Genomic DNA, 18,106 nt, shown 5'->3' on the forward strand with positions numbered 1-18,106 from the left:
AGAGTAACAAAGAGGCGGAAGAAGGGGAGGCATGGACACAGATGCGGCATCCTCAGAGCAGTCAGAACTCCTCAGCTGCAGGGGCCCCACACAGTGGCTCTCCTTCAGACGGGAGGGGTCTCGCAAAGAACACGGCGCGGATGGCAGCTGAAACAGGAAGTCCCCGGGTTGTTTTCTTTTGTCAGGCATTTCATTATAAAACATTTCGGGCAGACATAAGTAAGAAACAGCAATAAAAGAGCTAGGTCATAGATTAATGAACCCTCACATATCTATAGCTCGGCTTTGACTGTGATCAATTTATGGCTCATCTTGTTTCCTATATATAATGGTTCACCTCCATCTGCTCCCCATATTAGTGGGAAGCAAATCCCATAATTTCAGTATGTAACTCCAAAAGACAGGGATCCTTAAAATAAACACACACACTACCATCACTGCCCTTAAACAGAGAAAACAAGGATTCCTTAATATTAAATATTCAGGGTGTTTATGCTTCTATAATTTTTTACTGTGTCATGTATGTTTAGAAACGTATTTTAAAACATCAGACTATTCAAATAAGGTCCAAACACTGCAGTTGGTTGATATGCCCTGTAATTATCTTTTTTCTTTAAGTTTATTTATTTATTTATTTATTTAGAGAGAGTGCATACACGGGGGGAGGGGCAGAGAGAGAGGGAGACAGAGAATCCCAAATAGGCTCTGCACCGTCAGCGTAGAGCCCTATGCGGGGCTTGATCCCACGAACCATGAGATTATGACCTGAGCTGAGATCAAGAATTGATCCACTTAACTGCAGGTGCCCTTAATTATCTTTTAATGTATAGATTCTCCTTCTGTCTCCTTTTATTTCCTTGCAATTTTTATATTATATTGTTTTATATTATATCATTGCTTGTGGTGGTAAATAAACTCCACCATTTTCTCTTTAATTCCCACAGGTTGAATTTTGCTCATTGCTTCCCCTTGGTTTTGTTCTCCATGTGCCTCTGTTCCCTGTATTTATTATAAACTGATAGTTTGATCTAGGAGATTTGGTAAGATTCATGCTCAATTTCCTTTTCCTTTTTTTTTTTTTTTTTTTTTTTTTACATCTGGGTATATATTGTAGTTCTGTCTGCAATACCTAGTTCCCACTCTTGTTAAGTGGTATTGGCAACCCCTGATGATCATTACATAGATGACATTTATTCATTAAAAATACAAAATGGTAAGGTTTGAATTCTATGGTTTATTCCTCATTTATTAGCTAGAATAGTTCTAACAAGAAACTTCTCTCCAAATATTTCGTTACTCTGAAGGACAATTCAGATAGTGAAGTCATAATGAATACTTAATTCTTTCCCTTTATTTATCATCTCAAAATGATAGTTTGTTCTTCAGCTCTTCCCAAAGTGACCAACGAAGCATTTTTTCTCGAGTGTCAGTACGAGCTCATGAATTTAATCACAGCTGATGTTTCTGTCCATTGCAGTTATTATACTTATTGATGCACAAATGGTCCTTCCTTGGCCAATGGGAGCCTCTTCAAGTTGGCTCATGAGATCTTTTGACACAATCCTAGTAGTCTTTGATAGCTTCTTTGCTTTCTAATAATTGCTACTGGTGATTTTTTTCCAGGGTCACCTTGTACATTTTCTGATCCAGTCTTGTAATATCTATTTCTCCAAAAAACAATGATATCTTTTTAGTTAGAAGTGGTGCTAGGAATGATCATTGCTGTTGGATTTACTATTGTGTTTAGTTTGCTTCAATGGACAGAGTCAGTGAGAGTTTTTTGCTGTTGATAATTATTTCATGAGTTCATACTGACACATCCAATTCAAAATTAGGGCATCAAGGTTTTTACTTAATCTCATTCTTTTTATATCTGTATCCCAGGCTAAGACCCTATGTTGAAATTTCTCATGCTCAAAGACATCATCACAATTACTCAGTTTTATATGAAATACATGCACACAAGTCTCAGAATAACAATAACAACTTTGGTGCTGTAATTCTATTACAACTATGATCATTCAAAAACAACTTAATATTATTTTTAGTTCCTTTGATTTTGAGATTTATCCCACTAGGATAAATTAGGATATACAGTCAAATTAGTATGTTTAAAGCCACAGAAGAGTTCTTCTCTGTGTAGATATGCCACCAACACATTTAAGTTTATTGGCTTTCATTTACTTTAAAATTTTAAACTTGTCTTAACAAAATTGTGGTTTATATACACAATGGAATACTACGTGGCAATGAGAAAGAATGAAATATGGCCTTTTGTAGCAACGTGGATGGAACTGGAGAGTGTGATGCTAAGTGAAATAAGCCATACAGAGAAAGACAGATACCATATGGTTTCACTCTTATGTGGATCCTGAGAAACTTAACAGAAACCCATGGGGGAGGGGAAGGAAAAAAAAAAAAAAGAGGTTAGAGTGGGAGAGAGCCAAAGCATAAGAGACTGTTAAAAACTGAGAACAAACTGAGGGTTGATGGGGGGTGGGAGGGAGGGGAGGGTGGGTGATGGGTATTGAGGAGGGCACCTTTCGGGATGAGCACTAGGTGTTGTATGGAAACCAACTTGACAATAAATTTCATATATTGAAAAAAAAAACTTGTCTTAACATTTAATTTTGTTTTTATATTACATGTAAGAGTACCACTGTCAAATTTACAAAAAAGGTATAGTCAAAGTAGTTTAGCTTCTCTTTCCCCTTCACCCTATTCCCTTCTTCTCCTACAGGTAATGATTTTTTAAAGATTAATGTTACATTTTATCCATCTCTTTTGTTAACATAAACATTATTGTATACAACCCCCCCCCCCCCCCCCATGCTCTTTAACTTAACATCATATCAATGGTTCTCAACTGAGGATAACTTTGTCCCTAAGGGGATATTTGGCACTATCTGGAGATATTTTTCATTGTTACAACTGGGTGTTGGGGTGTTCCTGGAATCTAGTGGGTAGGGGGGCAGGGATGATGCTACACACCCTACAATGCACAGGACTGTCCCCTGCAACAAAGAAGTATCTGAATCAAAATGTCAACAGTGTTGCTGTTGAGAAACTCTGAATCATCATATTCCAAAGACAATCCACAGCAATATAGAGATACTCTTCCAATGGGTAGATGGATCACAGTTAAGTCAACCATTCCTCTACCGATGTTCATGTCAGGTGTTTCCAATTTTCACCCTTAGAAAAAATGCGCCATCAAGAGCCTTGTGTCCAGGTCTTTTTATTTTTTTGCTACCATATATATTTGAGTCCCTAGAATTCTGAGTGCTGGATCAAAGGATAAGTGCTTATGTAGTTTTGTTCGTTATTTCCTTATTCCTCTTCCCAAAAATTTTATTAATTTGCATTCCCATAGCAATATATACGAGTGAATGTCTTCCACAGCTTTGCCAACAAAGTATGTACTCTAACTTTTGAATCTTTTGCCAATCTGATAGATAAGAAATAGCATTTCAGTATACTTTTAATTTGTGTTTCACTTATTATGAGTGAGGATGGGCATCTTTTCATATGCTTAAGAGTCATTTGCGTTTCTTTTTATGTGAAAATTATTTATATCAGCTCATTCCTTTTGAGTTAGATGGCCTTTTCCTTCTTTATTTTTGGTAGCATGGTGATATAAATTGCAAATATGATTTCAATTTTGTTATTTAACTTTATTTTGCTATGGTGATTTTTTTCCATGCAAAAGCTTTTATTTTTATTTTTATGAAATTGAAAACATCAGTCTTTTCCCTTATTGTTACCGGATGCTAGGTCATAGTTTAGAATACTTATATTTTTCAGGTTATAGGTGAATACACTCATTTTTTAAAAATAGCATTTACACGTACCCTTTTCTTACATTTACATCTCTACTCCATTTGGAATTTTTCCTATATTATGTGAGAAATGGATTCAATTTCATTTTTTTCTACAGGGCTCTCCATTTACGTCAATGCTACTTTTTACAAGACTGTCAAATTCCACTGATTTGAGAGGCCACCTTTATTGTATGCTAAGTTTACATCCGCACATGATATATTTCTGAATTTTCTATTTTGTTCAATTGGTTTCTTTGTCTTTTCATACGTCAATATAAAAATGTTTTAATTAAAAAGGCTTTATAGTGTGTTTTAATTGCAAAAATTAGCCCCTTTGTTCTTTTCAAGGAGTTTCCAGGCCACGCTTGTTTGCTGTTCTTCAAAATGAACTTTATAATCAGCTTGTATAACAACTGACAAAAAACTGACAGCCTTTTAGATTGGATTACGGTCAGAGTATAGTTTAACTACATGAGAACTAATTCCTTTCTGATGGAGTCGTCCTATCCAAGGACATAGTTTCTTTTTCCATTTGTTCAGACCTACCATTTTATTTTTCAGGGAGTTTTAGTTTTCCTCAAATAGATTTTAAACACTTTTTGGGGCGCCTGGGTGGCTCAGTGGGTTAAGCATCTGACTTGGACTCAGGTCATGATCTCACAGTCTGTGAGTGTGAGCCCTGCGTTGGGCTCTGTGCTGACAACATAGAGCCCGGAACCTGCTTCAGATTCTGTGTCTTCCTCTCTCTCTGCCCCTGCCCCACTCACACTCTGTCTCTCTCTCTCTGGCAAAAATGAATAAAACATTAAACAAAACACACTTTTTAAAGTTTATGCATGTGCTATATCCTAAGTGGGGTCTTCGTTTCTATTTTATCTTTTCCCTTTTATTTTTTTTGCTATTTACGCTATTGATTTGTATGCTGAATTTATAATCTGTTATTTTACTAAAGTTTCCTATCATTTGCAGCTTTTCTATGTACTCCTTTGAACTTTACAGATGCATAATTATACTACATGCAAATGGAGAGATAGTTTTACTTTTTTCTTTTTTTTTTTCTGTTTAAATACACTTTAATATATACTGTTGATTCATTAACATTAACTCATAGCCAACAGCACTATAACTCAGGCCTGAATGAATCTCATGGAACACACATATTTTGTCTATAAGGCACATCAGCATGTCCTTCTTGCACTTGGGAACACTGAATTGCATTTCAGTCCTACACTGAGGGATCTTTTAAACAGTGAGATTGCTGACAAAGAACACAAGAATGCAAAAAATGTGGCACTAAATAGATTGCAAAAAGGACACTTGTATAGAGTACAAGAGCTGAAACAGGAAGGCAGAGCATCACTCTGTTCAACCATAGCAGGGAAAATATTTTGCTGCTCTGTGCATGTCCAGGAACGACCACAAAGGTGCTGAGAATATTGACTTGGGGATTATAGATAAATATCAGAGATCATCAGGGTATACCCAGCATTTAGCTCAGGGCTGGACACAATGAATTGCAGGTACTCAATAAATGTCATAGTTAAATATTTAGTATCTTTGTACACAGAGTTTAGACATATGTGATACCACAGATTTTAGTCTCTTCGGCCATGATCCAGGTAAAATGATGATTATAAAGATGATGATCATAATGTTAAGAGCATAATTTAACAATAACAACAATGACACCAGTAAAACCACTGGACATAGCAGTAATGTTAATAGTAGCAATAACTAGATCAATGACCATATGTTTCCTTATATTTTTCTAGTACTTTAAAAAAGCTTCTTTATCTTTGTTGGGTCTTCTTGAATTTGCGGACCATCTTAATTATCAAAAGCACCCGAACGCATATATCCAAAATATGCAAATGCCAAGGAGTCCATGTTGAAGCATTACATTTGTTCTACCGTTTCCTTTTTATAACACAACTTGCTTTATCTTACCTATTTGCATTGGTTAATACTTTTTTTTTTTTTATTTTTTTTTATTTTTTTTTATTTTTAACGTTTATTTAGTTTTGAGACAGAGAGACAGAGCATGAACAGGGGAGGGGCAGAGAGAGAGGGAGACACAGAATCTGAAACAGGCTCCAGGCTCTGAGCTGTCAGCACAGAGCCCGACGCGGGGCTCGAACTCACAGACTGTGAGATCATGACCTGAGCCGAAGTCAGATACTCAACCGACCGAGCCACCCAGGCGCCCCTGGTTAATACTTTTAGCACGAGTTAAATAGTATTGGAGCCGGTGACATTCCTGTCTTATTCCCAACTAATGGGAAAGCTTTTACATATGCAGGCACCTGGCTGCATTCTAGAAAATTATTTACTTTTTAAAATGTGGTCAGACCACGGCTATTCTTATAAGCGGCTGCATTGTCACTCACGTTGATGCACATGTGCTTTTTCTTTTCTGAGGAAGAGAAAAGGGAAGTGCTACGGCCTCTGTGCCCAGAAGACTTGCCCAGTGAGTGAGCCTGACATGGGAACAAGATTTGCTTGCAGTTTATGGTTAAAAAAAAGGGCTAAGAAGTGTGCCTGTGAGTTTTAGGTATTGTTTTATCTCCACTGTATTTGGAAGGTCATACTAGATTCTTTGAATGCCAATTCTTTCCTTTAAAAAGTTCAAGTTAACTTAGTCAAGATGCTAAAATATTTGTGTGCACAGAAGCAGTTATATTAACGGGATAAAAAAGCCCTTCCAGCCAGCAAGGCTGCCCTGACCTTCATGAAGTTTCAAAGTTGATGTGCTCCTGAAAAGCTTGCCTCTTTCTGCTTGCTTTGTCTTGTGCCTAATCTACAGTCAGAACAAGTGTTTCTCTGTAAAAGACTTCCTTCTCCTCGTTTGCTTTTTATTTCCCACAGTTGGGGCCATTTGTGAGCTCCTGAACTAACAAACAAAGCAAAGTAACTCTCAAAGATGTTGTGCTCAAAATGGTAATTGAAAGGCCTAAAGAAGTATAATGGAATCAAAGCAGGAGGAAACCTGAATGTAGGAAGTCTCTTCAGCGCTGGATCCAATGGTGCCTACCACAAACACTTCGGGTTTTGCAAGCTCATCTAAGCTAAGTCTGGGTACGTGCCAAGCCTGGCTTTACAAAGGCTCATGGCATGAAGTGTCCTTGGGGTGAGTTACAGGGGAAGGCCTCGGTCTTTCATTAGAATCAATTAAGTCCCAAAGTATTGACAGTCTGTTCCGCCTCTGTTGGCATTTTGAAACCATATTTAAAATATTCTATGGTTGTGATTTCAAGGGTAATGCTCCTTGGATTCTCCCCAAGCTTACAAGTTTTATTTTTGGATGTGTAAGTAAAAAAAAAAATCATGTCAGTTTATGTTTATTTTACAATTTATAAACCTGTATCATATTTGTTTCTTAACCTTTATCGTCTCTAGTTTATCGATGGGAAAAATGTGGATCAGAGAAGTTAAGGGGTGTGCCCAAAGTGACAACGGCAAGGCCAAATTCAAACTAGGTCATATGGAGCCAAGTTCTACATTCATTCCATTATGCCATCTCCATGTGCACTGAAATTATATACACATTAATTATAAATGCACCTAACATACGTGAACAAACGCGTGTGTACATAGCACGTACCTTGTTATACTGAAATCCTAACTGACACAATAGACAACAGACGTGACCGCTGTCATTTCAGGAACATTATTCTAAGCAGAAAGTTCCCTGCTGCCTTTAAAACTGGAATCCATTTTCAAAAATTGATTCACTCACAAATTGTTAGGCATGGATCTATTACCAACAATGAAGTTTTACCATTATTATTGTTTTTTTAATAGGAAATCCTATCTCAGAGTTGGTTTGCTGCTTTATTTTATCTCTATATAATTGTATTAGTTCCAGCATTTTCCTAACCTAACTACAGAAGGAAGTTTGGGGTTGCTTTCTTTTTCACCTGCTAAGAGGGAGAAGGTGCTGAGGAAGATAAAAACTCCTGACAAACAAGTGTCCCTTGGGAGTTCCTTGAACTAGGGAATCATGGAACAGCTTTAGCAAAAGTGATTTCTTCTGGAACACCTGGGTGGCTCAGTCGGTTAAGTGTACGACTTCAGCTCAGGTCATGATCTCGTGGTTCGTGGGTTCGAGCCCTGTGCTGGGCTTTGTGCTGACAGCTCAGAGTCTGGAGCCTACTTCAGATTCTGTGTCTCCCTCTCTCTCTGCCCCTCCCCCCCTCGCATTCTGTCACCTTCTCTCTCGAAAAATTTTAAGAGAAAAAAAAAAGTGATTTGTTCTTACCCTCACCTGCCTTTAAGCAGGTGCAAAGGTGGAAGGAAAGGAGAAGACACAGTCTAAATCTTAAAGATAAAGTCTGCTTTTTGAAGAAGAAGGCCAGTGAGGAATTCCCAGCACATGGCTTAAAGACAAAAGAAGAATGGACTCCTCAAGGCTGTGAAGGTTGGCAAGGTTAACCTGAAGAATGCAGGTCCCAGACCTCTTAGCCCCAGTGAATATACTCTCTTTGGCAGAAAGCCTTTGTGGCTAATTAACTCAATTAACTGCCTTTGTGGGGCCTAAGAATTTTGGAGATTATCTGAAAGAGATTTTTAATCTCAGGTTTGGCTGTGGAGCATACGAATACAAGCTGATTTTCATATGTTTATAAATCAAAGTAGGACTTGAATAAGAAAAGCATAGTAAAATCACAAAAGCACATATCATGAGTCTCTGAATCAAATCAATGTAATTTTTAGATTATTTGGGCATGAATATCTTTGCTGTCTTTCATGAATAACAATGAAAGCCACATACACAATATTTTATAGTTATCAGGTATAGTATTCCCATTTTAAGTTGAGGATGAGACTAATAATAAAACTTGCATGAGTCCAGCACATCACAGATCTGAAAATATCTCAAAAGATCTTATTTTATTCTTACAACAACTCATGAAGTATGTAAGGTAGTATCCCCATTATACAGAAAAAATTGAGTCTCACAGGGAGAGAACTACCTTCTATTTGGTAACATAGACAGGAATTGGTTAAGTGCTGACTTGAACTTGGGTCACCTGATTCAAGGTCAGTATTCCCTCCTTTATACCAAATGCTTCCTCTAGTGAATTGTATATTGTGTATATATAGATGTGTAAGGTGGAGTTTCTAAGATATATCTGATCTTGAGAAGGAAAAAGTGGGTTTCGACCTCTTTACCTGTGTACACCAAGGGTGTCCACCTAAGCAATCTGTGTGAGTTTTTTACTAGAAAAATAAGTGTAATGATAATATTTGATGTAACTACTCCCAGTAAGACAAGGAAATGAAACTTAAGAATGAAGCTTGTTAAGTCTTCTTATGCAAATAGCAGGCATTATATATTACTACATATTTCTATCCATTGATCCTTTGGAAGAGTCATGCTCTAGACTTTCGTAAATTTGCTGTGAAGATGCAGTAGTTCATATGGGTTGGATAGAGGTATGGGGAAAGTTGTGAAGACCCATAATTTCTCCTCCTTGGTGATGTGCGCCTCTGTGGCCCATAAACTCAGCCGCTTGAGTGGAGGCTGTAAGGAGGCTGAGGCATTTTGCTCCATGCCCAGGATGCAGGCTGGCTCTGACACATTCTGATGGCCGCAGATGGCACTATGTTCCCCAGGCAGCCATCTTAAGAAGTGTCCTCCTCAGGGGCACCTGGGTGGCTCACTCAGTTAAGCATCCACCTCTTGATTTCTGCTCAGGTCGTGATCTCACGGTTCATGGGATCGAGCCCTGTGATGGGCTTGGCGCCAATGGTGCCGATAGCATGGATCCCGCTTGGGATTCTCTCTCTCTCCTCTCTCTGCTTCTCCCCCGCTTGTATACACGCACTCTCTCTCTCTCAAAGGTAGATAAATAAACCTATTTAAAAAAAAGTATTCCCCTCATAATTAGCAGAGCCAGGTAAGTTTCTCTTCCTGCAAACATTTAGCAAAGGTAGCAAAGACTTAGCCTTGCCTTTGAGAAGGTGGCACAGGGCAGTGGTTGAGAAAGCAGGCTCTGGAATCCAACTACTTATGTCTGAACTCTGCCCTACTCGAGTTACAAAACCCTGCTTTGCCTTCCCCGCAAAATAGTTTCCTATTTCTATTTCCTATTTCTAACATAACAAATTACCACAAACTTGGCTTAAAATGACACGCATTTATTACCTCCTCGCTCTGTAAGTCAGTAGTTGGGAGTACAGTGTGGCTCACCTGTGTTTTCTACTTAGAGTCTCACAAAGCCAAAATCAAGGGGTCAGCAGGGCTGCGTTCCTTTCCAGAAACTCTGGGGGTGAATCCGCTCCAGGCTCATTTAGATTGTTAATGAAATTTAGTTCCCTGAGGTTCTAGGCCCGGGGTCCCTGTTTCCTTGTGGGCTGTTGGCTGGAGCACCTCTTAGCACCTCAAGGCTGCCTGTGTTCCTTGTCACACCGCCCCCTCCGTACCTGAACTAGTGACGATGTTTCCAATCATCTCACATTTGGAATCTCTGACATCCCCTCTGGCCGCCTCTCTTCCCATTCCAGCTGGAGAAAGTCACCTGCTTACGGGCTCATTTAGGACATCTGAATCTTTGCAACGTGAAATCCACAGGACCGTTTTATATATTTTATATTCTGTACTCACGCTAGGGGATCTCAGTGAGGAAAAGGATGTTTATTTGCCACCAGATATTGTAGCTCTGAGGCACAAGAATCCTACAAGTTGGGACAACAGAACAAAACTGAAGATGAAGGAAGAGTTTTCATGTAGACACGGAGATCCCCGAGGCTCTGATTTGTGTGACATTTGTGAAGTGAAATTCAACATGTTGTTTCTGGCTGATTTGAAGCCCTTGTCATAGATGTTTTATGATTCCAAAGGAACAAAGTAGAGGAAAGTTCCCAAAGGGAAACTGGACAGGTGTTTTGGGGCTACAAAACATTTACTTAGTTATATGGTGAAGGGTATCTGTTTGATGGTGGAATCATTAAGTTGCCTAGGGTCATGGGTTGGAACATGCTTTGGTGGTTTCTAAAAGAGATCTAGAACGCCTTTTCTTTACCAAAATAATCTTTTTGTAAACATGTCCTTGATACAGAGGGCTTGGATTAGTTGAGAGAACCTCTTTTCTATTGTCGGAGGGGCTGTGGCAAAGAGAAGCAGAGGCCTGGATTGACAGGGGCTCTGGGGGGGTTGGTACTTAGGCCTGAACGCAGCCTTATGGACAGAGTAATGGTTTTCTGGTGGTAATACTGATCGTGCACAAGTTTATACCTTGGAAACGGTTAGTTCTCACTTACTGAGAAGGTCATGGCCCTGGAGACAGAGTGGCTTCGAAGCTTTTGAACGAAAATCTCCTGATACCCTTCGTCGACCTACTTAGTTTGGTCTTGCCAAGGGAAACATCTAAGTTCACCTGGATTCTCCACCTCTTCCCAACTGCTCTGGAGAGAGGTCTAATCCCACATTAGGCTGATAGAAAATCAACCAAAGCAGAACTTGAACAATGTGTACATTCAGAATCTTATAATGTACGCTTTCAAGTTAGTTTTTAAAAAGGGTGTGCACATCAGTCATCTGGTTTTAAAACTCTGAGTCACCGTGACCTCAGGCATCTAGCACACCTCCTAGCACATGGTGTGAACCCAAGAAATATTTGCAGAATACATACTGTTAAATGATTTCTGGTCTGGTCCTAAAAAAAATTCTACAAGAAAAGGCTCACTGATAATTTTTTTGTTTTTCTGGTTACCATGAATCAGTTCTGTGCTTTGAAGATCCAGCATAACTGCCATGTAGGCCCCGTTGAATATGTTACCACCTGCTATCCATTCACTCATTTTAAACATACTTAATGTGTATCTGTAACATTCTAGGCACACTGAATTGCCATTTAATCCAATTGTTATAAAACCCTGGAAAAAAGTATGGAAATGAATATGGTTCCATGCTTTCTTTGTATTTTACTCAACTTGGTCTTGTATTTTTAAATGATGCAGAAGTTGAGGTTGGCTTTGCTAAGGAATGGCTAATTTAAAAAGTGAATTAGCAATAAAGACTTAGAAATAGTGCAAGTGGGTTGTTTTGTATCAGTCTTTGGGGCTTGCTTTTAGATTGTGTGATTCCCATAGGATCTCAACCATGGTATCCTTTCCAGGAATCTGTATTTTAGTCTTGAAAATACTCTGGGGGCACCTGGGTGGCTCAGTAGGTTGATCATCTGACTTTGGCTCAGGTCATGATCTCGTGGTTCATGGGCTCGAGCCCTGTGTTGGACTCTGTGCTGACAGCTCAGAGCCTGGAACCTGCTTCAGATTCTGTGTCTCCCTCTCTCTCTGCTCTTCCCCCACTCACACTCTGTGTCTGTCTCCCCCCTCCTCCCCCAAAAATTAAAAAAAAAAAAAAAAGAAAATACTCTGAAGCAGTACAGATTTAAGTAGGTGGCCGTAGAATTTATCGTCCCAACTGAGGCAATTTAAGAGTGAATGGGAGTTACACCAGTGTAACAGGTGTAAGTGGGTCTCTCTCAGGCAATTAGGGTCTTATGGTCATCCTAGGGAAAGACACAGGTTGAAGGATTTGGAGTCACCATACATGGCTGCCCTGTCATGTGCATGTCATGTCCCCTTTCTGGGTTTCAGTTTATTTGAGTGAAAAGGAAAAGGTAAAGTAAAAAATTAAAAAGTAAAGGTGAACTCTCATGTTTCTTTAAAATTCCACCATTTTATGATTATGAACAGCATCAAAGGAGAAAGTCTCATAGTATTTTTGAAACCAATTCAAACTAAGAGGTAGTGCATGAAATAATCCTCCTTTCTCCTTTTTAAAATTACATAGTTACAAGAACTTAAACCACGTTTTTTTAAAATTTATTTTGAGAGAGAGAGAGAGAGTGTGTGTGCAAGAGAGTAGGGGAGGGGCAGAGAGAGAGAGAGGGAGAGAAAGAGAGAGAGAGAGAGACAGAGCATCCCAAGCAGGCTGTCAGTGCAGAGCCCGATGGGGGGCTTGAACCCATGAACCATGTGATCATAACCTGGGCCGAAATCAAGAGCTGTCCATTTAACCAGCTCAGCCACCCAGGCACCCCAAGCTTACAACAAGTTTCAAACCAATCAACATTTGCTTACTTTAGGGTTGGCAAAAATTTCATCTTCACTTCCTGAACCTTTGTGTTGAGGAGTCTCAGGGCACATTTGGGCTGAGCAGGAAAAAGGACCTTGATTAACTAGTGATGGCCTCTGGGGTCATGAGAACAGGAGACAGAAGTAAGGAGAATGGAAAGATTTTAGGATATGCGTGTGGGCCAGTCCTCTGCCATAACTGGCCTAAGGTCTCTGATGCTAAAACAGAAAACAAAAAAATCCTCTCATATTTAGGGTAAATCTGCCCCATATTGATATCTAACATCGTGTTAGTCTCACCCACATATGTTCTCCTCCTCCTTGCTCTCAAGGCCCTTTCATAAACACTCACATACCAGAGTTCAAGCAATGGTCCTCATCCCCAGCTGCTAACAAGCAGGATCATGCAGGGTCTCTGAGGGTGCGGCCCAGGCTTCAGTGGTTTCAACACCCGGGGCCCCCACAACCAGAGCACCTTACTGTGCAGCCAGGATAAGGGACCAATGGCATAGAGGCTAGAACAAGAGATGGGAGGCAGGGAATCTAACTCTCAGTCCTTGTTCTCAAGTAAGGCTGTGGATATATCACTCATCTTAGTTTTTGAAATGAATTTGGACTCTTAGGTGCCTCTAGCTCTAACTCTCTGAGACCGACACGTGAAAAGGTGAAGAATATAATGATGTGTTGACTCAGACAATATACATGCCCTCTTTCTTGTAAATTCAAGGACAGCTGACTTTGTTGTCAAAGAGAGAAATCTACAGTAAATGATCAGGAAGCAAATACATATCCCTCTTCCATGCATGAACAGTCACAATCTCTTGAAGGAGATGGCTAAGTTATACAATACCATTGATACAATCTTTTTGCTAGGTTGTTCTCTCAGACGACTGTTTTAAATACGGTAGAAATCCGTGGACATAATTTACTACTTTCAACACATTGTCTAATCACTTGCACCACTGACTTTAGCAGATCGTTTGGCATTCTCACCATTTAGTAATTTGACATCTTACCTGAGTGACAGCAACATTTGTCCCATCGGTGACTTCCACACTCATATTATAGATGGACCTCTGCTCCGCATCCAAAGGTTTGGCAATGACAATGGTCCCAACACCCTTCTCTGCGTCAAAAGAGCTGTCAAAATTCCCCCCTGATGATTTCACAAAAACAACATGAAATTAGCATATCTGAGAAGTTATTACGTCTATTGAAGCATATAGCTTTAAAGGGAACTCTTATATAGAAATATTTTTTGACAGGCATCCCTCTGGCTCAGTTTTGTACATCTTAAATGGGACCTCTATTTCCAACTTAATTTATACTACAAAACACAGCCTCTTCAATGCATAACAAATGTCACAAAAAAGAATGTATTGCAAAGAAAAACCTCAGCACTAATGTTACAGAAGTGAAGCATAAACTGAGTCAGTAAAATATTTAGAAAACTGCAGGCCTTCCAACCCCCTGTGGCTATGGCTTCTATGCTAAGGATTTGTAGACCTTTCTGCTTTTCTAAAGTAGATTAAATTCTAAGTAAACAAATAGTTCAATTATTAACAACACTACGTAGGCACTCTTGAATCTATTTTAGGATTGATGGTAAACTCTGGTTGGTAGAGTTCAGATCCCCTCCATTAGATGTCAGAAATAAAATTATAAATACTAGAAAATAAGAAAAAGCCAAAAAATTGAGTTTCATATAAAAATTCTATATCTGTAAGTTGGGATATTTACAGAAAAATTGTCTTTTGCCATCCTGACAGTGCAAATTATTTTTCTCCCCAAAAGGTAGAAAGTTTATGGGAGATTTACAAAATGAAATCTGGAAGGAAGTAGAAGAAAACATCGGCTTATGTGACATCAACTTATGAAACAATCAGTGTGAAAGTTTAAAAAACTTTCCTTCCCTCTCTGTTGGACTAGGAATACCTGATAATGTGCTAAGACAACACAGGCCTTTTTAAAATTACTGTAGCTGTTTTCATCTCTGTGAACTAAAATGTGGTTTATGATTTTTCCCCAAATGAAAGTTGTTGTTGTTGTTGTTGTTGTTTTAAGGAGGAGAGAAGATAATGGTACAAACGTTGGGTGGATTTTAATTAAATATCACTATTGTTCACAAGCTCCATTTATTTTAGTCTGAAATTCCATGATGTCAATTACTTTTGTTCTTGGACAGTAATTTTATTTAGCCATAGCACACGGGGCGATTCACTTACTGAATTTCATATTTTAGAAAAGAAATCTTGGGTTCTCTTCCATTCAACATACTTTACATTTCATTTTGCTGGTCAGTGAACAATACCGTATACAATATCTATGATATTACAATTACAAATGAGTGGATGAGTTAAGGGAAAGGAGAATTTTACCTGAATTAGTAGAATTTGATATACAGTGACACAGAATAAATCACCTGGTTTACTAAAAAAAAAAACCCTGGTCATATATATTTCAATACTTATTGCTTGCAGCTGTCATATACACTTAGGATTACTTAATTGCTAGAGAGAACATAATTGCCCTTGACATTTAATTAAAGTTATGGAGATACAGGGGACCACAGAATTGCTTGGAGATGATATATTTTTCAAAAATTTCATCTAAAAAGAGACTCATCTTCCAATTAATATCTTTAATTGATTTACTGAGGAGCACTCCAAAAAAAAAAAAAATCTTTTGAAGAACAGGAGAAGTAGAAAAAGGAGGAAATCTGGGCTGAACAGGGAAGTAAGCCTCAGGTCACCGTGTCTCTTTCATAGGGAGTGCTTCCTGTTGATAACCACATGAAATAAAGCGTAAGGCTGATTCAGAGATTTTGAATAACCATCCTAATGAGCAAAGGAAAACAATTTGCTATCAACTGGTACATTCTGAGGGAAAAAAAACAAAAACACTTTGCCATGGAAAATTTCAAAGAAACGACATAAAATATGTCAGACTTGTGTAGAAGGAAGCGTAGAGTGCCACTTTTTGTGCTGTTTTGGGTGGGGACTACTTCATATTTTAAATCAGACTAAAATCATCTTCAGAATGTTTTCCTAACCGGGTTGTTGGCTTTCTTAAATATGAAGAACACATTTTTTTGTGTGTGGGGGGGGTGGGGGGTGGGCAGGGTAAGGATAGAGGATAAGGAAATTATTTTAGAAGGTGGAAATTTGTAGGTAGAGGCAAAGTAGAAATTATGCAAACTATAAAACGTTGGTGTGCTCCAGTTTAAAGATGAATGAAAATAAAATTTAGAGAACACCCAAGCAAAGATTTCCAGTTTCGGTTCCTGTTTAAATGGGGAAATCCTATGTGCTCTCCCTCACTGCCTGAGACTCACATTTTCCTCAGGGCCTCGTGATGAAAGACATAATCATTTCATGGGCTGAGTGGCATAAAATTTACATAAATTACATATGACATGTAGATTGTGTTTTCTTATTACTCATTTTTTATATCAAAAAGCATTTCTGGCTAGTTTTATGGTTGTAATTTTTTATACTTCTCACTCCTCTGCATGTGTGCATGTGCGCACGTGTGTGTGTGTGTGTGTGTGTGTGTGCGTGTCTCCCTCATCCACTACTACAGTTTCAAATGCTCTGGACCAGAAAGCTCTAAAGGGGTAGGGAGGTACACAAATGGAAAGCATATCAAGGGGAACTTGAGAGAGAGAGAGTCTGTGAAGTGTTTCTCAGTCCATCAATATGGCGAGCAGCCTCTGGTAGTCACTTCCAGGGCATGTGCTCCCAGTTAAACCAAGATATCACAGGAAACAAGGTTCCCAAAATCTTGCCTGAGTTTTAAAATGAATTTCTGACAAGGGACACAGAATCTAGACCAGCAGTTCACCATCAACCCTCACGCAATTTAATAACCTACCACTTAGGCATCCCATTTCATAAACGACGCCATATCTCTCCCCCAGGGCTCATTTCTCAGGCTCCCTTTTAGCCTGAAAGGTGATTTCATTTCATAGGAAACCATGTCCAATTCATCTGGGGTGAGAGTATCAAATGGTAGGAGTCCATTTTCACTAGCAGCATTCCGTTTAAACAAGATGTGCTTCCTCAGAGCCAGTAACACAACATGCAAAGCCAGGGTATGCTGGTGCAGCAGCGTTAGGCTAAACAAAAGGTGGGGGCAGGGGAGAACACCGCCGAGCTGGTCTGAGTTTCAACAAAGTGGGAAAGTAGAAAAGTCACAGCCTGAGCGTTGCTGCAGGGGTGTGCGGCAGAGATGGTTAAAAGCAAGGTTGTGAACAGCCCACATAACAGATAGTTCATGTCAGGGACATTCCTCTGTGGCTATTTTTGGTAAAGACGGGTGTACCAGAGTAAACAGAGAGCAGAAGAGGAGGGTTGGATTTCTACTGGGTTCTAAAGTTAAATGCACCAAGTCATAATGTCCTAAAAAGCTTCAAAAATGGGACGAGAGTGAAAATACTTTAAGCCAGCAGCTACTGCTTGCATATTTTGGGCAGCAGGGCATTGGATCATGATTTGGTCAAGTCTTTCTTTAAAGAAGGGTCCAAAGTACCACCATCTCTCCATAATGAGATCCAATGGTGGGTATCACGCCACTGTCCTCTTTAGAGACGTTTCCAGGCTCCTCCCCTAGCACATGATTCCATTCCACTCTGTGTGTAATTATAAAAACACCAACCAAAATCTAGTAGTCACCAAGGGGGAAGTGTTATGTGAGAAGCTTCCAAAACACTGAGCTGCTGAATGTCAATGAATTAAGGGAGTAGTTCACAAGCTGTTCATTCAAGTTCAGCATGTACAGCAAACTTAAGGAAAAATGCTAAACACCGATTACGGTTTGATCATGAATAGTTTTCTGTCTTGGAATGAAGCAAGCACAGTATAGGGCCGAAAAGGATATTTACATGGAAGGCAGGAGATGCTGGGTGGAGGTCAGGAAACAGTGGTAGGAAGGAAAATGCCTTCTAGAATCTGGTTTAAAATTCATTTTCTTAAAATAATGAATATACAAAGTGTTGTTTAGGCTTTTTATTATTTCCCTGAAACCTCTTCAGATGTGCTTCATGGTCTATATTGTTGTGACAGAGAAAAGAGAGGGTCATTTGGGAGCAAATTAGGGACAGAGGGCAGAATAGGAGAACTGAAGTATTTGATGTTAATTGAATGATTTTGAGTAAACGCTACTGGAATGGATAAACCGGTGTATTAGAAATGGTAGACAGA

The 18,106-nt window shown here is 39.1% G+C and overlaps 1 protein-coding gene across 5 annotated transcripts in view; it reads right to left on the bottom strand.

The window, feature by feature from the left end:
- The window catches only part of FAT3 (FAT atypical cadherin 3), a 672,953-nt gene that overhangs the window by 105,840 nt on the left and 549,007 nt on the right, over positions 1 to 18,106 (bottom strand). For all 5 annotated transcript variants that reach the window (XM_058687506.1, XM_058687503.1, XM_058687504.1 and 2 more), the window contains one exon: positions 13,922 to 14,061. In XM_058687506.1, coding sequence (XP_058543489.1) covers positions 13,922 to 14,061 — 140 coding nt within the window. The remainder of the gene's footprint in view (positions 1 to 13,921; positions 14,062 to 18,106) is intronic.

This window comes from Neofelis nebulosa, chromosome 10 (genome assembly GCF_028018385.1).
Source record: "Neofelis nebulosa isolate mNeoNeb1 chromosome 10, mNeoNeb1.pri, whole genome shotgun sequence".
NCBI lineage: Eukaryota > Metazoa > Chordata > Mammalia > Carnivora > Felidae > Neofelis > Neofelis nebulosa.